General features: G+C 47.0%; 1 protein-coding gene across 2 annotated transcripts in view; it reads left to right on the plus strand.

Moving 5' to 3' along the window:
- LOC138295908 (centromere protein J-like) overlaps positions 1 to 23,442 on the plus strand; it is a 387,581-nt gene that overhangs the window by 11,520 nt on the left and 352,619 nt on the right. For both annotated transcript variants that reach the window (XM_069234528.1, XM_069234529.1), the window contains exon 2: positions 5,102 to 5,633. In XM_069234528.1, coding sequence (XP_069090629.1) covers positions 5,172 to 5,633 — 462 coding nt within the window. In that variant the 5' untranslated portion in view covers positions 5,102 to 5,171. The remainder of the gene's footprint in view (positions 1 to 5,101; positions 5,634 to 23,442) is intronic.

A 23,442-nucleotide genomic window follows, 5' to 3' on the forward strand; every position in this document is an offset into this window, starting at 1 on the left:
CCTGGGTCTCTAGTTTTCAAAAATGCGCTGGTTTGCTAGGTTTCCCCAGGTGCTGGCTGAGCTAGAGGCCAAAATCCACAGGTAGGCACTGTTTTCTATGAAAAAATGTGAAGTGTCCACGTTGTGTTTTGGGCCATTTCATGTGGCATGCGCTAGGCCTACCCACACAAGTGAGGTATCATTTTTATCTGGAGACTTGGGGGAACGCTGGGTGGAAGGGAATTTGTGGCTCCTCTCTGATTCCAGAACTTTCTGTCACCAAAATGTGAGGAAAATGTGTTTTTTTAGCCACATTTTGAGTTTTGCAAAGGATTCTGGGTAACAGAACCTGGTCAGAGCCCCACAAGTCACCCCATCTTGGATTCCCCTAGGTCTCTAGTTTTCAAAAATGCGCTGGTTTGCTAGGTTTCCCCAGGTGCTGGCTGAGCTAGAGGCCAAAATCCACAGGTAGGCACTGTTTTCTATGAAAAAATGTGAAGTGTCCACGTTGTGTTTTGGGCCATTTCCTGTGGCGGGCGCTAGGCCTACCCACACAAGTGTGGTATCATTTTTATCGGGAGACTTGGGGGAACGCTGGGTGGAAGGGAATTTGTGGCTCCTCTCTGATTCCAGAACTTTCTGTCACCAAAATGTGAGGTAAATGTGTTTTTTTAGCCAAATTTTGAGGTTTGCAAAGGATTCTGGGTAACAGAACCTGGTCAGAGCCCCACAAGTCACCCCATCTTGGATTCCCCTAGGTCTCTAGTTTTCAAAAATGCACAGGTTTGGTAGGTTTCCCTAGGTGCCGGCTGAGCTAGAGGCCAAAATCTACAGGTAGGCACTTTGCAAAAAACACCTCTGTTTTCTTTCAAAAAATGTGATGTGTCCATGTTGCGTTTTGGGGCATTTCCTGTCGCGGGCGCTAGTCCTACCCACACAAGTGAGGTATCATTTTTATCGGGAGACTTGGGGGAACGCTGGGTGGAAGGAAATTTGTGGCTCCTCTCTGATTCCAGAACTTTCTGTCACGAAAAAGTGAGGAAAATTTGTTTTTTTAGCCATAGTTTGAGGTTTGCAAAGGATTCTGGGTAACAGCACCTGGCCAGAGCCCCACAAGTCACCCCATCTTGGATTCCCCTAGGTCTCTAGTTTTCAAAAATGCACAGGGTTGGTAGGTTTTCCTAGGTGCCGGCTGAGCTAGAGGCCAAAATCTACAGGTAGGCACTTTGCAAAAAACACCTCTGTTTTCTTTAAAAAAATGTGATGTGTCCACGTTGCGTTTTGAGGCGTTTCCTGTCGCGGGCGCTAAGCCTACTCACACAAGTGAGGTATCAATTTTATCGGGAGACTTGGGGGAAGATAGATTAGCAAAACAAGTGTTATTGCCCCTTGTCTTTCTCTAAATTTTTTCCTTCCAAATATAAGAGAGTGTGTAAAAAAGACATCTATTTGAGAAATGCCCTGTAATTCACATGCTAGTATGGTCACCCCGGAATTCAGAGATGTGCAAATAACCACTGCTTCTCAACACCTTATCTTGTGCCCTTTTTGGAAATACAAAGGTTTTCTTGATAGATATTTTTCACTCTTTATATTTCAGCAAATGAATTGCTGTATACCCGGTATAGAGTGAAAACGCACTGCAGGGTGCAGCTCATTTATTGGCTCTGGGTACCTAGGGTTCTTGATGAACCTACAAGCCCTATATATCCCCGCAACCAGAGGAGTCCAGCAGACGTAACGGTATATTGCTTTCGAGAATCTGACATTGCAGGAAAAAGTTATAGAGTAAAACGTAGAGAAAAAGTTATGTTTTTTTCACCTCAATTTCAATATTTTTCTTTTTCAGTTGTTATTTTCTGTAGGAAACCCTTGTAGGATCTACACAAATGACCCCTTGCTGAATTCAGAATTTTGTCTACTTTTCAGAAATGTTTAGGTTTCCAGCATTGGTTTCACGCCCATTTCTGTCACTGACTGGAAGGAGGCTGAACGCACAAAAAATTCTAAAAATGGGGTATGCCCCAGTAAAATGCCACATTTGTGTTGAAGAATTGGGTTTTCTGATTCAAGTCTGCCTGTTCCTGAAAGCTGGGAAGCTGGTGATTTTAGCACCGCAAACCCTTTGTTGATGCCATTTTCAGGGAAAAAACCACAAGCCTTCTTCTGCAGCCACTTTTTCCAATGTTTTTGAAAAAAACGAAATTTTCACTGTATTTTGGCTAATTTCTTGGTCTCCTCCAGGGGAAACCACAAACTCTGGGTACCATTAGAAGCCCAAGGATGTTGGAAAAAAAGGACGCAAATTTGGTGTGGCTAGCTTATGTGGACAAAAAGTTATGAGGGCCTAAGCGCGAACTGCCCCAAATAGCCAAAAAAAGGCTCGGCACAGGAGGGGGAAAAGGCCTGGCAGCGAAGGGGTTAAGACCTTTGAGTTATTGATAACAAGGATTTCAGTTTATAAAGTGTCAATTGGAGTTCTACAGCTACAGGGATACTAGACTTCTTTAAATAGCTTCCCTTGAGCTACATGGATCTACAAAAACAAGACTGCAAAGCAATTCACTTCAGCTTAGTGCCTTGAGTCACAAGTCATCAATAACTGCTCCCACAAGAACTCACAACAATATAACCTAGATTCCCAAGGGATCCACAGTAAATAATTTTAGAGGATAGTTCTACTCTGGGGCTTCAGAGGAACTGGTGCAACTCTGACTCTCCTGCAGACTGCACTACTTTTGACTAGAAGAAAGCACAAGGGGCATAGGCCCTTTTATAGTGACCTGGCCAAAATGACCACTGGTTCTTGCAAGATCTCCAAATCTTGCATGATTCCACAAGAATCAAGATGGCCACTAGATCTCACAGGACAATCTCTTTTTGCAGTGTTCCTGCAATGTTTTGGGCCTAAGGCGTGCTATACCACAGGGCTATGGCTACATCTCACTGAAGAGGCCCAACTAGTCCAAAATCGGCCCTTGCTTGCTTGTGTTTGCATTTAAGGGGGGCTAGTAAATGCAGGTTGAACTATTTGTATTGAGGCAGGACAGATTACTGATTTGCATATGGCTGGGCTCTGTCCGAAATGGCATCGTGGGCAAATAAATGAGACTTGATTGCAGCCTGAGCTATTGGCACTGGCTGAAACTTTTGCAAGTATTCTACTCATGACAGTGATAGTTTTTTCTAGGCAAGACAGTGAAAATAGCTAATGGGGGATGTGAGGGGCTTCACCACAAAACCAAAGGTATACTTGTACAGATCCCCAAGAGTGTGGCACTAGATGAAGGAGGCCAGAGTGATGATGATGACAGCTCCTGAACCCTGGCCCAGTGGGCGTAGCGGAGGTTGCTGGGCCTTTAAGCTGATATGATGGGGGCAAAGATTTACTTCAACACATCTGGAACACAAGTTTAGACCTCATGCACTACACAGCACTTCCCATTCTGTGGAAGTCAAAATCCTGTCCACACTTCAACTCCCTGCATTCACCTTATGGCCTGTTTCAAACTGGAAAAGAAACAATTCATGGCGAGATTGTCTTTATTTTACTTGTTGCCTCTCTATAACTTACCAATTGTGAAAGCCTCACGTGAAAATACCTGAAAGAAATGTGTGCCCATATTTATACTTTTTTAGCGCCGCATTTGCGCCTCTTTTTGACGCAAAAACGGTGCAAACTTACAAAATACAATTGGGACATATTTATACTCCGTTTACGCCGAATTTGCGTCGTTTTGTTCGACGCAAATTCGACGCAAAACTAACTCCATATTTATACTTTGGCGTTCGACGCGTCTAGCGCCAAAGTTCATGGAATTAGCGTCATTTTTTTGCGTGAACACCTTCCTTGCGTTAATGATATGCAAGGTAGGCGTTCCCGTCTTAAAAAATGACTGCGATGCTATGGCGTCGGATTTATACTCCCGGGCAAAAATGACGCCCGGGAGTGGGCGGGTCTAAAAAACCCGCATTTGCGCCGGATTTTAGCGCCTGGGTCAGGGCAGGCGTTAAGGGACCTGTGGGCTCAGAATGAGCCCAGAGGTGCCCTCCCCTGCCCCCAGGGACACCCCCTGCCACCCTTGCCCACCCCAGGAGGACACCCAAGGATGGAGGGACCCACCCCAGGGACATTAAGGTAAGTCCAGGTAAGTATATATATATTTTTTTTTTTGTGGCATAGGGGGGCCTGATTTGTGCCCCCTTACATGCCACTATGCCCAATGACCATGCCCAGGGGACAGAATTCCCCTGGGCATGGCCATTGGGCAAGGGGGCATGACTCCTGTCTTTGCTAAGACAAGAGTCATTTCAATGGGGGATGGGCGTCGTAAAAAAATGGCGCAAATCGGGTTAAGACGATTTTTTTGCCTCAGCCTGACTTGCCCCATTTTTGGACGCCCAAACGCCATTTTTCCCTACGCCGGCGCTGCCTGGTGTACGTGGTTTTTTTTCACGCACACCAGGCAGCGCCGGTCGGCTAACGCCGGCTAACGCCATTCAATAAATACGGCGCCCGCATGGCGCTTCAGAATGGCGTTAGCCGGCGCTAATTTTTTTGGCGCAAAACTGCATTAGCGCAGTTTTGCGTCAAAAAGTATAAATATGGGCCAATTGTATTTTGCAAGTTTGCACCGTTTCTGCGTCAAAAAATGACGCAAATGCGGCGCTAAAAAAGTATAAATATGGGCCTAAAATATCTAAAGAAATACATTAATACATTATCTGTCTGATCGCCCTCTGTGCACATATTTCATGATGTAGATTGAGAGCTAGAAAGGAGCTTAAACGGTAAAAAGGGAGACGGTCACGCCTGAAACAGGGCATTGTTGTACCCATTTGTGTCATAACTCAGTTGCTGGTAAATCTAGTATTTTTTTGTACGTGAACACACTTCTCAGACATGAATAGGCTCCGTAGAGTACACAGTGTGTGCAAGCAATGTTGCTGTGCTATCAGACGAAATGCGTTTTATTACAAATATAGACATTTCATAATAGTAGAGAGTTGTACTAATAAACAAGGCAGGAATTGATTCCTCTTTTCACATCAAACATTTCTGTATTGGGTTTCCAGACTGGGTTTTCAAACTGTAACTATGTACTACATTTTTATTTTACAGAACATGAGAGGGCCATCTGACATCCACCTCAGCCATCCTTCAAACACCGGATGTGTGGCTTCAGGATACAATGTGCATTCCTGAAATGGAATTTAGAAATGAAAACATGGCAGCAGATGCAACAAATAACGATACCCATGTGACTGAATGGGCTAATAACATTTCTTCAGCAAGACTGGGCGTATCAAACAGTCAAACAATGGAGCTTCCGTCACATGCAGGATGGTCTAACAACAGCTATGGCTCCTTTCTGGAACAAGGCACTCCTTTTTCTTATTCACCTCAGAATGTTGGCATGAACAATAATGTAAATTCTGTGGAATGCATGGAAAAGGGCATGGTTATTCAGGACAATCCAGCAAGGCATCTGAACTATATGTCTAGCCAGGCCCTTTTTCCTCATTTGGTGGCCCCTGGTGTAACCCATGCACATCAAATGGGAAGTCCTCAAGTCAACAACACAGGTGAAATCTTGGATCATCACTACCACATCCCAAATCAAGGAAGCATTTTCTATGGAAACATGCAGCAGGTTTGTACTGCTAAATCATACTTTTATTCTTTTCCAAAATACTCATGGTTCTAAGGTTTAACTGTTGTGGTGCTGTCGTTGCATCCCAGAAAATGCACTCAACCTGGTGGAAGTAATCACGTATCAAAAGCAGTTTAGTAACTGTTTCAATTTTGTACTGATAATTAATGTCAAAATAACCATACAGGTGCATGTCATTGAACATTTTTTAAAGTTTAAATAAGTACATTGTACTCAAACAAATGGGGTTCTTCATATGATCTAACACCTTGCTTGAGATCCCCAAATAAGCTAATTCAAGAAGTGCCTCATCAAAACGTAACAACAGCAAATGCCATGTTTTCCCTTATTTTGTATAATATAAAGGCAACAGTTTCACCTAACAACAGTCTCCAAACAAGATAGTACAGACCCATCCATTCCTTTGACCAAAAATATAAGACTCAACCTCACTGCAAAGAAGACTGAGCTTGGATTCCGCCTTCTGGGGTCTAGAGCCATAGAAATGGTTGTAAACATAAATCAATTACCCTATGATCCTTTCATCTGCCACTTTGACATATGGTAATACCAATTCCAGATGAATTATTTGTTACTCTCTTTATTGTGAATGTTTGATGCAGATTAAAAACTAATCTTCTACAAGCAGTGGGAGTAGTATACTTGGAAACGGAGATTAGTAGTAAAAAAGGCAGTGTATGTCAACCAATTCAGGCTGGAATAGAGAGACAATGGAATAGATAGCAGGGGTGAATAAGGAGAAGAGAGAGGTGAATTTGTGGTGAGTAGAGTTTCTTAGAATCTAGTGAATGTTCCTGGTCAAGAAACAACACATTCATACCTAAGAGTATTGGACAAGAAACACATTAGAAAGGAGGTTCTTAATTTTGTTTTCTGAATTGCAGGACAGAGGTGACAAACCTTATCTGTAGGTGGATGGTGTTCCACATTCTACTGTACATGGACACTTGCCCCATGTCAAGACAGCTAAGTCAGACAATCGTTTTTATGTTGCCCTGCCAGCCGTAGATGGCTGACATATCAGTCAGGTAGGTCTGTTGACGTTTCCATCATTGATTATTAGGAGTTTAGGTATGCCATAAAGATTATGCTGGCCTGCAAGGAGTGAAACACAGAGAAGCGAGGGTAGGGGTGTGACGCAATCAAATCTTTAGAGCCCTCTGACAGGAGAAGGAGCAACATAGTGGATGATCTTTATATGTGGCAGAGATGTGATAAGGAGCTGGTGAGGTACCATTGTATCAGACCAGATGAGGCAGAACCAGATCTAAGACCACTTCAAGGACCAGTTCCTGGGCACTTGTGCAAAACTACATTCTGAACCGATTTGCCTTTCCTAGGCTTGATAAGTGGAGCCAGGCTCCCAGTGCTTTTTTTGGCAATGTATGATTTGAATAAAAGGTGGCTTTTGTTGCATGGGATCTTTTGTGCGGTGAAGGTCAGCGCTACGTGTTTTTTATATTACTTTTTATTTGCATTTTTAAAGTTTTCATCTTGCCAATTTAACAGGGTCATATTTAACCAGTACATATTAATTGGCAATTAAGGATTGACTGATCACTGCCATGCATCTGTTCATCTCTTTAGTAGTTGTTACACGTCCCAGACCATTGGCATGTGTATTGTATGTGTACGTTATCATTTATCCCAGTACTAATACGGAAGTTGATATAAACAATCAAAAAGCACAATTTTAAAATAACTATAGCAAACCAAACAAAACCAGGTAATTGTTCTATCCCCCCTCCCTACCCCAAACCCGTTATCCTGTGAAACCCTTTGCGTTGCTCGCTGGTTGTTTCCATGATCAGAAATGGGTTCGCATTTGTTTTCTGCCTCTTTCTTTATACGTTACAACCTTGTGAGGGTAATGGAAGCCCTTTCTTCTTTGCCTGTTCCCTCTTGTGTGCTATGATTCAGTAGTTACGTGCAAAATCATAGTTCTGTGTCTCGGTCCCTTTTTCAGGGATGCATCGTGCCCGATATGAGCCCTACATTTGAAAAGCAGGAATTCAAGTTTTTGTTTGGTTGATGGTTAGGTATGTGCTAGACATCCCGGACGGAATGAGAACGTGACAGAACCTGAGGCGGTGATTGTCTTTCGGGATACCTTTTCCAAGTATTGCCTGCATTTTGATGAAAGTGTGAACCATTGATGAGTACACCCAGAAATCCCTTCCACTTTAGTATGTTTGAATTTCCAGCACCTATCAAAGTAGAAGAATGCTAATGAGTGTCTATATGTTCTTACAATTTCCACAGCAGGTAAAAAGGGTGTTTTTAAAAACTTGGGGCCAGATGTAGCAAGCAGTTTTGCCCATTGTGTGTTTATGGGAAAATGTGTTCGTACATATGGCCCTTGGTGTGGACTCATATTTCGCAGTTTTGCAAACAGGGATTTCCAGAAGGTTGAAACTGGAAATCTTATTAGCACTGCCCTTAGGTAAACCTCGACTACATTTAAAGTGTGAACCTTAGTGCTCATAGTATTTTTATATATAGAACTTCCTTCCACATTTTTGTTTTTTTAATAGACAAAACAATTGTTACTGCTACCCAGTTTGATAGGATTCAATGCAACAACATAGTTGTTGGGATTTAAGTATGTGACATGCAAATCACAACAGGTGTGAGTAGCGAAGTTTCAACTCACTCGGCTACTTAACTGTTACAATGAGAACATTCACTTCTAGCAGAGTAAACAAAATTGATAGCTGATCACCTATTACAACCCCTTTCAGAGGGCCCTGGGGCAAGCAGAGGTTAGTCAGCCCGGCCATGGGGGTTGTGGCCATTTACTCTTGCAATAACGGGCGTGACCTACTATGGGTCTTAAGAAACTGGCCGAGTACTACCCTTTCAGCACTTCACTCTCAGTGGTAGCGCAGGTCAAGCAGCCCATGGCTTCTGGGAGAGAGATAGGTACAAGAGTAAGTGTAGGCGTAAGACTCAGAATATAAAGAGCACTCCCCGCAATATTCTGACTGTGCAGTCCAATATTAACTTTTGGTAAGAAAATAAGATGCACATGCAAGTATCCCAAGCTGCCCGCTGTTACTAACAGTCACAATGTAGGACAAGGTTGAGTTAGTACATATAGCAGCGGATCTTTACACGAGTGGGCCAGTAATCATCACTCCAGTGACACAAGTAAAAAGGCCTATTCACTGCACCAATTCTTACTAAACACAAAACCAGTAGACGGCCATCACATCACTGTACTTGTGTCACTCAAATCCTAGTTAGGGTAGCCCTCTATGCCTAAGAAGGTAGCACTTGGTACACCACTCATGGTCTAACAAGACTGCATTACCATGAGGCAGGCCTCCGTACTGGTGCTCATTCATGATCCTTGTTTGTTTATGATCAAAAAACATTATCAAGGATCCAGATACCATGCTGCTGGGTCACTCAGGGCAGGGGTGTACGTCCGTCACCATACAGGTCTCAACTTCACTGTAAAGAACTGAATTAAATAAGAGTTTATTCAGACGCCTGGAAATGGGAAGCATTTGCAGAGTTTCAGGGAGGCGAGAGATATTTCTACCCAGATGGAAGGCACAGGAGCCACGTGCTAGGGAAGCTGACTCAACATCCTCACGATTAAAACAGTTTGCACAGCTGCCTGATGCAGATTATTCATCCGGCAATGTGGTTTCCACCATAGGGATCATGAATATGGTTCAAGGAGATTCCTATTAAAACTACTCTTCCCGTAGTTGCCTTAGTTAGTCAATCAAAACAAACTTGTGGAAGACAAACACAACATGTGGAAATTACAGTGATGAATTAAATGGATTCATTGAGACTTGTTCTATAATGCAATAAGGCTAACACCTACACTCAATAATGAGGATACATTTTTTTTAATACTTGCCAGTAAAATCTTTTTCTCCTGAATCCATCTTTGCTTTCGAGTGCCAAAGCAACGCTGCTCTTCTCAATGAGGCTGGAGTTCTATGATCTGGCCTGGTATATCACTATCGTGGAAACAGTGCTTTTGCTCAAATCCCAAAAATGTTCTTGTGACTTTGTAAGTAGAAAGACAGTATATCCTTACTTGTCTGCAATTTCTGGTTAGCTAAAACGCATTGTTTAAAGGATAAGGCAAGTAAAGTTGTTATACGGGCAACCACAGACTAAAAGACCATTCCTAACACACTCCATTTGAAAGGTGTTAATTGTGTGTAGATAACCGGGGTGACCAAAACACCCACTTGTCAATCCTTCAATGATATTGTTTGTGTTAGCCTTGTAGGAGAAGGTGGTTTAAGCTACCACTGTGGAGTAAAATGCAAATATCGCTACATGATAATGCCACAACATATGCCACATCATTTGCCTTTAATTGCTGCATAGCTTACATTCCCTTTCTGTATAATTTGTCTTGCATTTGAAGCATAATTTAGTCACCCTTGCTGCATAATGTTGCCTTTTATTTCTATATACTTCCAGTGGGCTCGCTATATACTAGAGAATTTGCAACTTTTTGTTGCTTTACATATATCCCAAACTGTCTCCATAGTCTATATATTACTCATCATTTTGCCAAACAAAATTCCATTTCTAACTTCGTTTACCTATAACTGGATCCAATAAATAGACATAAACACATTTTTCTTAGTTTTGTCAAGCTCTGATAGACTAATTAATAGAGAGGTTAGAAAAGGTGAATGATTGGAAAACACTGTTACCCACTTCAGTTGCTGTCTGCACATTACCTGACTACGCTTTTACTACAATCCACTGAACTCTCAAGAATAGGCCACTTAATATAAATAGGAAGTGCATTTCATAATATTAGGTTACCACCGGAAATGATGGTTGGAGGCCCCCAGGGGTAGTAGTTGCTCTCGGACTTACCTTCTTTTCCATTTTTGCAATTCTGATTTTGTTAAGAAAGGAGGAGTAGCTTCATTGTTCTTGAAAGAATAGTCATAAAACGTCTTAAATTTAAGATTGATCTGTACATCTTTAGTAACATTGACGTTTAGTGTATTGCTTGCTGTTATATGACCTTTGTTTTGTATTTGTTATCTTGTATGACAGAAGCCTATCACAGCCTTCCTAGCCAAATCATTATAAGGGTTTTGAATAATGGAATCTCCGCTATTTATGTACGGTGCTTAGTTATTACAATGAATACTTTCTATGTGCATTCGCAGGTTGATAAAGGAGAAATAGTGTTATATGGTGATTTTTGGTCAGCGAGAGTGCCTGGTCGGTTTGTGGTGGGTAATCAGGATGGCTGCAGGGTCTGCAATGAGTGGTGGAATTTGAGGGCCTGTGAGGATGATATGATTAGGAGGTCCCTGATGTCATCCTTGAAGCCTTTTCTCCTCCCAGAAGGCTGTATCTCAGGTAGAAGAAGATTGTTTGGGGGCCCATGAGGGGGAGCAGCATTTAAAGACCTCCATGGAGTTGAGGATGTGGGTTCCTAGAACACGCAAAATTATGAATACTTTTAGGTGACAGTGATGCATAATGTTTTAGTATTGTGTGTGGTTGTGTTGTATGCCAAGGCTATGAGGTCAATGGTATGTAGAATATTTGTGGAGGTAGACACAAATCATATATCCGTAACTTAATTTGTATATAGTTGTCTTGAGGATGGTTTCTGTGATGTGGAAAGCTGTGGAGTGACTTGATGAACTTCAGTTCAATGGATGTAAGTCTTAATGAGTTAGTCATGTTTATGAGGTTACTGAGACTTCTGCTTGATTTTGAAGTATGTGTGTGAAGAGATTATGAGGAGGGTATGGGAATATGGGTGGAATGACCTACCCGAGGGGTGAAAAAGAGTGATGCTAGACACTGGCACTTTCCAGACTCTAAGAGAACAAAAGAAGAGATGCTAAAAGTTGCACTTATTTTATCCTGTACTATGAAGGTCATGTGACCACAGCCGCGCCAATAGGAAGGCAGCAAAACAATCTGCTGCATTGCTGGTTTTCATAAGTATTTTTTATTAGTGAAGTGAGTTTCATTTCTTGCTGTGAACATGTAGGTTACTTTATGATGAGGTTTCCTGCTGACAACAAATAGTTATTGATGTATTAATTCCCTAGTTTGTTTTATTGATTCAAGTCATAATTAATTGCTTGATGAGTTTGCGTGACAATGCTGCTGCACTAGTAAGCAATGTTCTCACGATTTATCATTTGTACTTTGATGTGCAAATGCCAAAAAACCAAGGGCCAGATGCACGACTCAGAGTTTTGTGACTCACAATTTGCGACTCGTTTGCAAGTCGTAAAACCATATGTACAACAGTGTACCTCACACTGTTTGCGATTCCCAATGGGGTCGCAAATGACCTACCTCATTAATATTCATGACGTAGGTCGCAATTTGCAACCCCATTGGGAATGGCTTCACTCATAGGGATGGTGGCCTGCTGCACACAGCAGACCACTATGTCTGTGACTGCTTTTAAATAAAGCATTTTTTTTTTAAAAAGCAGCCCGTTGTCGTTAAAGGAAAACGGTATGCAGTTCAAAAACAAAAATGAAAAGATTTCTTTTCATTTTTTCAGAGCAGACAGTGGTCCGTGAGATCACTGCCTGATCGGAATTTTTTTTTCTGATCCATTCACAAAGGGAAGGGGTCCCCGTTGGTGCTAACTGTGCTAGTTTTGTGACCGCATTCACAGTCACAAAACAATCATACATCGTACGGCGACTCGCAGTTAGGAAGGGAACGCCTCTTCCTAATTGCGACTCGCAAACTCTATTTGTGATTCAGTAAATAGATTAGCAAATCGTAAAATTGGGTTTGTGCATCGCTAAATGCTTTTTTTCGCATTGTAAAAGGCCAGTTCTGCAAATCGGGCTGATTGCAAAGAGAAAAAAGATTTGTACATGTGGCCCCATATTCGGACCAAAAAACAAATACTGTGTTGCTGTTTACTCAAACATCATGCAATGGTTATGTTATGTTACATTATATTAGTATGTTTTTATGTAGCTCAGTGGCTTCCAATCACTTGACTCTTGGTGCTTTGTACTGGCACCTTTCAAAACTAAATTGATGAAAGTTTACTATTTCTAGGACGCTGGAGGGTGTTGATTATCCTTAATGAAGTGTTCCTTAGAGGTCGGTGAATCCTGTGACCTTACAAATTAACCTGAATGATTACGAAATGTGTAGTGGGTTGTCTCTTCACGTGGGTTTGCAGTGTGGATGCGTGTTTTGAGCACCTCCTCCCATGTTAGCAGTTGTTTGCCTGATTTCAAGTTAGGCCCTCATGGACCTTTTGCAGTGACAGAGTGTTGTGCTTTACTGATGTCTGTTTGTGGCTAGAGCAGTAGAATATATTGTGGTGATTTAACTAGATGTTCTAACCTGAGAGGTAGAGTTCTGATGTTATGATTAGTCCTCGGGGATGTTGATGGCTGTTCTAAGGTTCTAGGATGGAAGTGACAACTGAATTTACAGCTTTAATTGAGGTCCTTAATGCCGAGAAGGTGCAACCCTACTGTGGATGAGCCCTGTTTTTCTGTCGCCAGTTTCCATGGTACACTGTCCCAGTATTTTCTTTTTCCGATGATCCCCACACTGGGGCAGTAATTGCATGATAATGTGATCTGTCATATTCTGATTATATACAGAATGCTACAGTTGGGTATGCTGTGATGGAAGATGTGATTTGTATGGTGTGTTGAGTGTGTTACAGTTTGTGTTGCATAATGTAGGGGTAGAGTGATATGTGATACTTAGGTGGTCATTACAACTCTGGCGGACGGTGTTAAAGCGGCAGTAAGACCGCCAACAGGCCGGCGGTAAAAAAATTGGAATTACGACCGTGGCGGAAACCGCCAACAAAGACAGCCACTTTAACACTCCGACCGCCACGGCGGTACAGACAAACAGCGCGGCGGTCACCACCAACAGACAGGCGGAGGACAATGTACCGCCCACAGTATCACAACCTACCAATCCGCCACCTTTTCCGGGGCGGATTCACCGAGGATAAAAACACGGCGGAAGCAGGAATTTTGAAGGGAAAACGCTCATCTCTACACACTCCACGAGGAAGGAGGGCACCATGGAGCTGGAACTACATATTCTCCCAGTGATAGTCTTCCTGCTCCTATACGAGGATCATCAATGCCGGCGGCGAAGACCACGGTGAGTACTGCACCTACGACATAGGGAATGGGGGGAGGCAAAAACACAGGGACACACACAACCAACATCCCAACCCCCACCCCGACCCTCACCCACTACAACACACACACCAATGCATATCTATACATTACAATAACACCCCCCAACCCCCCCGGAAGAATGCAAAGACAAAAGGAAATGAGTTGAACCATTGTAATATATCAAAATACAGTAAGCAAATATATACATATATATATACACAATAAACAAAATATACACCACGATTAGTAGTGCAGGTATTGCACCATTCATAGTCCGTGGACCACTGGGCCCAAAACGCATGGGCGAGGCCCACACAGGATACCCGATCAAAACGGAGAGAACACTGCAGGGGCATCAGATCGGAATACAACAGGCACCTCAGGGGGAAGGGAAGGGAGGGCACCTCAGCCGGATGAGTGCACCACGCCAGATCCACGAGGGGGCTCCATGCGCATTGATGTATCCTGGGGAGTGCAAAGCCACAGTCTCTCAAGTCTCTACAGTGGGTGGTTTGCCCACTGTACCGTCCTGGGGAGTGCAAAGCCACAGTCTCTCAAGTCTCTACAGTGGGTGGGTTGCCCACTGTACCATCCTGGGGAGTGCAAAGCCACAGTCTCTCAAGTGGATAACAGTCTCCACTGGTTCTGGAGGGGGCTTTGTGCCCAAAGTGCTTCATCCTGCCAAGGACTGAGGTAGTGGATGCCTTTCTCCACTGGTTCTGGAGGGGGCTTTGTGCCCAGAGTGCTTCATCCTGCCAAGGACAGACTGAGTGGATGCTGTTCTCCACTGGTTCTGGAGGGGGACTGGTGCCCGGAGTGCTTCATCCTGCCAAGGACAGACGGAGTGGATGCTGTTCTCCACTGGTTCTGGAAGGGGACTGGTGCCCAGAGTGCTTCATCCTGCCAAGAACAGACGGAGTGGATTCTGTTCTCCACTGGTTCTGGAGGGGGACTGGTGCCCAGAGTGCTTCATCCTGCCAAGGACTAAGGTAGTGGATGTGATACTCCACTGGTTCTGGAGGGGGCTTTGTGCCCAGAGTGCTTCATCCTGCCAAGGACTGAGGTAGTGGATGCCTTTCTCCACTGGTTCTGGAGGGGGACTGGTGCCCAGAGTGCAGCACACACCCCGTGACGGTCCCAGTTGCGTCACTGCCCCTGCCGCATATGGGCTAGCGGTGCATTCCATGGCGGTCTTTGCCCTGTTCAGCGGTCCCTGGCCTGTTCAGCGGTGCTTGAGTTGCCAGTGTCAGACCTGTTCAGCGGTGCATTCCATGGCGGTCTTTGCCCTGTTCAGCGGTCCCTGGCCTGTTCCACGGTGCTTGAGTTGCCAGTGTCAGACCTGTTCAGCGGTGCATTCCATGGCGGTCTTTGCCCTGTTCAGCGGTCCCTGGCTTGTTCAGCAGTGCTTTCCATGGCGGTCTTTGCCCTGTTCAGCGGTCCTTGGCCTGTTCAGCGGTCCTTGCCAAGGCGGTCTTTCATTGCCCAGCAGGGCTGTGGCTGGTGTTCCTTCATGGGTCAGCTGGGCTGTGGCTTGCGGTGGCCTCCTGGCCAGTGACGATGGGGCTGGCCTCCTGGGCAGTGACTCTGGCGTGGCATCCTGGCCAGTGACGATGGGGCTGGCCTCCTGGGCAGTGACTCTGGTGGTGGCCACCTGGCCAGTGACGATGGGGCTGGACTCCTGGGCAGTGACTCTGGTGGTGGCCTCCTGGCCAGTGACAATGGGGCTGGCCTCCTGGGCAGTGACTTCGGGGGTGGCCTCCTGGCCAGTGACGATGGGGCTGGCCTCCTGGGCAGTGACGATGGGGCTGGCCTCCTGGGCGGTGACGATGGGGCTGGCCTCCTGGGCAGTGACTCTGGCGGTGGCCTCCTGGCCAGTGACGATGGGGCTGGCCTCCTGGGCAGTGACTCCGGCGGTGGCCTCCTGGCCAGAAACGATGGGGCTGGCGGTGGCCTCCTGGGCAGCGGGGATGATGGCGGTCTTCTCCGCCGTGCTGCTCCTCCCAGACTTTGGAGATTTCTTCTGCCCCTTCCCCACCTTGGGAGGAGTCACAGCTGAGTCGACACTCCCCCTGGGACCCTTGTGAGCGGCTTTGCTGGCTGGAGTCTTCCCCCTCTCCCGCCGGGCACTGCCCAACTTCTGGTGCTTCACATGGGGGGGACTGGCTGTGCTGTGGCTCCGTGCCACACTGGCTGACCTGGTGGCTGGTGCAGTCCACATACCTGTAACAACAGGCACCACTGGTCCTGGAGATTTTTTGGCTGAGGTGCTAGTACAGTACCTATGAGTTGGAAGCGGGGAGGTGGGGGGGAATAGGTTAAGGGTGGACAGGAAAAGTTTTTGGGAGACACTGGGACGGGTTGCTGGAGGGGGTTTGGGAGTGGAGGAAGAGGTGGTGGTTGTAGGAGGTGTAACTTTTGTGGATTTGGGTGCAGGTGCATGGGCTGGAGGCTGTCGTGAGGTGGATGGCTGTTGGGTGGGTGTGTGCCTGCGTTTGTGTATCTTCGGAGGGGGCGTCACAGACACACTGGGAGAGGACACAGGGGACGTGGAAATGGTAGTCGGGGTGGTGAGTGCACATGAGCGGGGTGTGGTGGTGGGTGTGCTGGTGCGGGATGTAGTGGCTGTAGTTATAGTGCATGCAGGTGTGAGTGTAGACGAGACTGGGAGGGAGGAGGGAGACAAGGACGAGGGGGACACAGTGGAGGCAGTGGATGTTGGTGTGTCTGTATGTGTGTGATGCTTGCGTGAGTGCCTGTGGGATGTGTGGTGCTTATGTTTGCCTGAGCTTCCCTCGTGTGGTGAGGTGTGTGCAGGCTGGTCTGATGGTGTGCTTGGGATAGGCTGGGGTACAGGGGATTGGGTCTGGGTGGAGGAAGTTGGAGGGGGGAGGCTAGACACAGGGACAATGGCTGCCATCAGTGCTGAGGCCAGAGTTTGCAGGGATCGATGAAGGGCAGCCTGACCAGAATGAATGCCCTCCAGGAATGCATTTGTGTGTTGCAATTCCCTTTCTACACCCTGGATGGCATTCAAAATGGTAGACTGCCCAACAGTGAGGGACCTGAGGAGGTCAATGGCCTCCTCACCGAGGGCAGCAGAGGTGACAGGGGCAGGGTCTGAGGTGCCTGGGGCGAAGGTGATGCCCACCCTCCTGGGTGAGCGGGCACGGGGCGAAAGCTGAGGGGCTGCTGGGAGGGCGGTGCTGGTAGGGGGGGTGGCGGCTGTACCTGTAGAAGTGGGGGGGCACAGATTTTGCCGCCACCACAAGGGAGCTCCCATCGGAGGACGAGTCCGTGTCGCAGGTTGCAGATCCTGTGACCGCCGTGTTGCTCCCCTCGCCCTCTGTCCCACTGGTGTATTCTGAGTCCGTGGTGTGGCCCTCCATGGCCATGTGGGATGCAGCTCCCTCGTGCTCCGCTGCCTCTGTACCTCCGCCTAATGATGCTGATGCACACAAGAACAGGGAGACCACAAAAAGGGGGTGGACGACAGAAGAAAGACAGGTTGAGTGCATGGCTGACCGCTACAGTTGGTGGACAATACAGACACAGCAGCCCCCTGCACTACGTCGCGCTGTTGGGCTCTACAGATGCAATTTCTGGGATATGGCCTACATGGCTATGGACGACATCTGCACACATAGATGACACACGGGCATGAATACCTGTACTTGGCACTCTACAGAGGTGGGGTGGGGTGCCACATGGCCTGCATTACGGAGGGGCCTAGCCTACGGAACTCGCCCTGGCCTAGGGAACCCCACAGCCCTCATCCCCCACCCAGACACCTTCACTGCACGCAAAATCCACTGAATGATGTTGTACTCACCCCCTTGTGTCTGCTGTGATGACCTCAAGCTCCCATCCAACTCAGGGTAGGCCACCGCCAGGATCCAGAACATCAGGGGCGTCATGGTTCGACAGGCACCCCTCCCACGTTGGGAGTCCATCCCCAGCTGAGCCTTTGCCGTCTTCTTGCTCCAGCGAATGTCCTCCCATTTTTTCCAGCAGTGGGTGCTCCGTCTGTGGTGGACCCCCAGGGTCCGGACGTCCTTGGCGATGGCACGCCAAATATCCTTCTTCTGGTGGATGCTGACCTACATGACATGTACAGGGGAAGAAGAGAAGTCATTAGCAACTGCACCGTCTAAGTGAGTGGCCCACATCCCTACCCTTGCCATGTGGCACATGCATTCACAGTCCTTCATGCACGCAGAACTGTGCCCCCTTCATTCTTACAACTAGCCCTCTCCACACAGGCATAGCCCATACAACGTGCTCCCTGTGTACTTACCTGTTGGTCTGGAGGACCGTAGAGTAGCGTGTACTGGGGGAGGACCCCGTCCACGAGCTTCTCCAACTCCTCTGCAGTGAAGGCAGGGGCCCTTTCCCCAGACGCATCAGCCATTGTCTCTTCCAGACCGAGCATTTGTAGTGTAGGTCCTCTCCTGTCGAAGATCAGGTATCGAGTGATTCAACAGATAGAAAATGGCGTTCACGTCCGCGGCGGTCACGTCATCGGCGGTGCGTACCATCACCGCCGGCGTACATCGTCATTGGCTCCTGGGACCCATAGGGTCCAATGTTAACCAATGCAGCATTGCGCCGTGGTCTTCGACCGCCTACCTCGATGGTGTACAACTCCAGCGCAGTTACCTCACATCCCCTTGTCCCAGTTCAGAGGTCAGGCAGCCGCCATTTCAGGGGCCCACATGGCCTAATTACCAACTGCGTCACACATACCTAGGCCTTGTCTCACAACACAAATACAGGCCACATTTTGTGTATGAATGGTGTTCTCTGTAGACTGTGAGTACATACCTCTGAGTTGTTTGACTCTGTGGTCGCTGTTGTCCTTCCTAGGCACCGTCCACTGGGACATGTGAGGAGATGGCAGAATCCTCCGGTGTACCGACCGCTGGTGGACCTGTCGACAATGGAGGAAAGAAGTTTGATCATCACCTACAGGTTTGACCGTGCCACAATCCAGGAACTGTGTGCCCAGTTGGAGCCTGACCTGATGTCAGCAATCCGCCATCCCACAGGAATGCCCCCTGAAGTGCAGGTGCTATCAGTGCTCCATTTCCTGGCAAGTGGGTCATTTCAAACAACTGTGGCCATGGCATCAGGGATGTCCCAGCCTATGTTTTTCAATGTGTTGTCCAGAGTGTTGTCTCCCCTTCTGAAACACATGCAAAGCTACATCGTTTTCCCTCAGGTGGAGGACTTGCCTACAGTTAAAGGTGACTTCTATGCCCTTGGACATATCCCCAACATCATAGGGGCCATTGATGGTACCCATGTAGCTCTGGTCCCCCCTCACAGGCGTGAACAGGTGTACAGGAACCGGAAGAGTTATCATTCCATGAATGTACAGATGGTATGTTTGGCAGACCAGTACATCTCCCAGGTAAATGCTATGTTCCCTGGCTGTGTGCATGACGCCTACACCCTGCGGAATAGTAGCATCCCTTATGTGATGGGTCAACTCCAGAGGCACCGGGTGTGGCTATTAGGGGACTCTGGATACCACAACCTGTCATGGCTAGTGACCCAAGTGAGGAATCCCAGGATTAGGGCAGAGGAACGCTACAATTAGGCCCACGGGCAGACTAGGATGGTGATCGAACGCACCTTCAGCCTCCTGAAGGACATGTTCAGGTGCCTCCATATGACAAGTGGTTCCCTATTCTACTCACCAAAGAAGGTGTGCCAGATCATCGTGGACTGTTGTATGGTTCACAACTTGGCTTTGCGATGACAGGTGCCTTTTCTGCAGGAGGATGGTCCAGATGACGGTGTTGTGGCAGCTGTGGAGCCTGTGGACTGTGATGAGGAGGAAGCAGAGGAAGAAGACATTGACAACAGGGACTCAGTTATCAAGCAATATTTCCAGTGACACACAGGTGAGAAAAGATTCCTGCCTTCTACAAGTACTTTAACACTTCTACCTCTATCCTGTCTGTCGATTTCAACCAGTATATGGTCACTGAGTTTTACATTTCCCTTACGGTTTCACAGGTGTGGTTTCCAACGTGTGTCATCTGCTTAGATTACTCAAGGACTTGAGATGTGTGACATAGGTATGTTGACATTACATTTGAGAAAGCATTTTGTCACTGTCATTGCTAATACACATTTTTGAAATCACAGACTGACTCCAGATTGTTTTGTGCTTCAAGGGTGTTTATTGAAGTGCTCAATATTGGAGGGGGGTTGTAAAATGGTGAGGGGTGATGGTGGAGGAATGTCCATGGCAGAGTCCAGTCTATTAGTCTCACAGGTGCAGTGCCCATATGGGCATAGGAAGTGGAGCTGGGGCAGTTCCAATATGGACAGGGTTACAAAGTGGGACAGTGGTTTGACAATCAGGGTGGTCTAATTTCTTGGTGGGGGTCTTAGCATCGTGCTCTGTCTTGTTCCTGGATCTCAGGGACCGCTTGCGGGGTGGTTCTCCGTCTGCAGGGGGTTGGGTGCTGGTGTGGTGGTCCTGTGGCGGTGCCTCCTGTCCACTAGCGCCGGCGGAGGCGGTGGGCAGTTCATCGTCCATGCTAGTGTCAGGGGCCCCTTGGAGTGCCACAGTGTCCCTCATGGTGTTAAGTATTTCCTTCAGCACCCCTACGATGGTGCCCAGGGCGGAGCTGATGGTTCTGAGTTCCTCCCTGAAGCCCAAATACTGTTCCTCCTGCAGGCGCTGGGTCTCCTGAAACTTGGCCAGGACCGTTGCCATCGTCTCCTGGGAGTGGTGGTATGCTCCCATGATGGAGTAGAGGGCCTCGTGGAGAGTGGGTTCCCTTGGCCTGTCCGCCCCCTGTCACACGGCAGCCCTCCCAGTTCCCCTGTGTTCCTGTGCCTCCATCCCCTGGACCGTGTGCCCATGCCACTGCCCCCAGGTCCCTGTTGTTGTTAGTGTGGTGGGTTATCCTGGGTTCCCTGTAGTGGTGGACACACAGCTGATTGACGTGTCCCGGGGACGGAAGGTATGGGCCCGCTGGGTGGGTGCTGTGCTGGTGTTACCAGAGGGTGGAAGGTCTGTGGTGGGCTGTGCCTGTGTGAGGGGAACCGACTGTCCCGAGGCCCACGATGGTCCGGGCTGGTCATCTAGATCCTGTTGGACAGAGCTGCTGTCATCACTGTGGGCCTCTTCTGTGGGTGGGGTGGAGATGTCTGGATCCTCCTGTCTGGTGACATTGGGTAGTGGTCCTGCGGGGGTGTAAAAGCATGATTATTGCATCTGTGTGTGTCATGTGTGCAATAGGTGCGTGACCGTGTACCCCAGTGCTGGCATTCCTGTGTGGGGGCTTGTGTGATGATGGTTGAGGGAATATGTGACAGAACAACTAGGTCCTAAACAGCTATAGCCTAAACCACTACTGCTAAACAACTAAAAAGTCTCTGCAACTAAGTACTGAACAACTACTGTCTGAACAACTATTGTGTCTGAATAACAATTGCCTGAACAACTAATATATATATATATTCTAAACAACTAATAAACCATAAAAACCAAAAGGAAAACCTTACCTTAAAATTAGTTGTTCAGGCAATTGTTATTCAGGCACAATTGTTGTTTAGACAGTAGTTGTTCAGTACTTAGTTGTAGAGACTTTTTAGTTGTTTAGCAGTAGTGGTTCAGGCAAGTAGTGGTTTAGACCTAGTTGTTCAGGATGTTTCCCTGGTTGAGGGGGATGTTATGGGTATGTGCAGTGGGCATGCTTTAGTGATGGGTGTCCATGCTTTGTTGTGTCATGCAGGGCTTGGTGTTGGGATGTGTGGTTTGTGTTATTAGCACATTTGTGAGGAGTTGGAGTGATAGGGGAGGGGGCGAGGGTGGGGGTCTGTGATAGCATGCAGGTAGGGTGGGGGATATGATAGTTAAAGGTTTGACTTACCAGAGTCCATTCCTCCACCGACTCCTGCGAGGCCCTCAGGATGCAGAATCGCCAAGACCTGCTCCTCCCATGTTGTTAGTTGTGGGTGAGGCGGTGGGGGTCTGCCACCCGTCCGCTGTACAGCGATGTGGTGTCTTGAGACCACGGAACGCACCTTCCCCCGTAGGTCGTTCCACCTTTTCCTGATGTCATCCCGAATTTCTTGGGTGCTGTCCCACTGCGTTGACCCTGTCGACTATTCTTCACCATAGCTCCATCTTCCTAGCTATGGAGGTATGCTGCACCTTGGATCCAAATAGCTGTGGCTCTACCCGGACGATTTCCTCCACCATGACCCTGAGCTCCTCCTCTGAGAACCTGGGGTGTCTTTGCTGTGCCATGGGGTGGTGTAGGTGATGTGTGGGGTGGTGTGTGTGGTGATAAGTGTGGTGATATGTAGTGGTGTCTGGTGTTTTGTGCATGGAAGTTGTGTGGGTGATGGTGTTGAGTGCCTGTGGATGCTAGTTTGTGGATGGTGGTGTCTCTCTATGGCCTTCTTTCGGAAAAAAAAAATTGTAGGGGCTTGTGGGTGATGTGGGTGTGTGTTTTATATTGTATTGGGTGTGTGGGAGTGGTGTGCGTATGTGTATCAGGTGTGTGTATTTCGAATTGTCCAATGTGGCTGTGTTTGGATGTGTGTGTGTATTTTGAGCATGGCGGTGTGTACCGCCAATGGAATACCGCGGTTGAAAGACTGCCGCGTGGATTCATGGGTCGTGATAGCATGGGCGTATTTCTGTTGGCGTGACGGTGGAGGTTTTGTTTTCGCCAGTTTATCACTGACCTTTGGTGTGGCGGACTTGTGTGGGTGTCTGGACTATGTCTGATTTCGAGATGTGGGTCGTAATAGCTGTGGCGGATTTCCGCGGCCGCGGCGGTGTGTTGGCGGTCTTCTGCATGGCGGTAAGCGGCTTTTACTGCCAATGTTGTAATGACCCCCTTAGTTTGTGATGGAATGTACTATATGCTGTTTCTTGCAGTATAGTGCTTTGTTGATAGTCTGGAGCAGTGGGACCCAGTGTTACTAAATTGCTGGTGTTCTGTGGATTGAGCCTTTATGGTATGGCAGGTAGTAGCATTTCTTGTTGGGTGTTGTCCCTAACTAGGGTTGGAGATAAGGTTAAGGGTTAAGGTATAGATGTATGAAACACTTAGCAGATAGGAAGGTGGGGAGGTAAGGTGATAGGTGAGACAGGTGGGGCGGAGAGATCAGCAAGGGACTTGGGTAGGTGAAGTAATGATGAGATATTGGTGATGACACAGGGCTCTAACAATCATAAACATGTTGCTGCATTATTCACAAGAATCTTGTCCACATAACCTAGGACCTTAGTTTACTAAGAACATTGCTATCAGGGCAGGAGTGTTTCTCAGTTTGTCTAAAAACTCAATTTTAATAAATATATTACTAAACCATGATCTGGTAACATATTGTCACCTACACACAGTAACTTTCCAAGAAATGTCCAAAAACCTCTCCACTAACTTGCAGCTTTACTGATAAAACTATATAGAGTATTAACAATCTGTGAAAATTGGGTTTCAGAAAACATTTTCTTTGCATATCAACATATAAAGTATTGTGATTTGTTTTCATCCTAGTAAAATATTTTTTCCTCACACAGAAAGATTAAAAAAGGGCTTTCACAACTACTGAAATATATTTTGAAATGTTTGCACAGTTGACTTAGTCATTTAAATGTTGTG

The sequence above is a fragment of the Pleurodeles waltl genome, chromosome 5, assembly GCF_031143425.1.
Source record: "Pleurodeles waltl isolate 20211129_DDA chromosome 5, aPleWal1.hap1.20221129, whole genome shotgun sequence".
NCBI lineage: Eukaryota > Metazoa > Chordata > Amphibia > Caudata > Salamandridae > Pleurodeles > Pleurodeles waltl.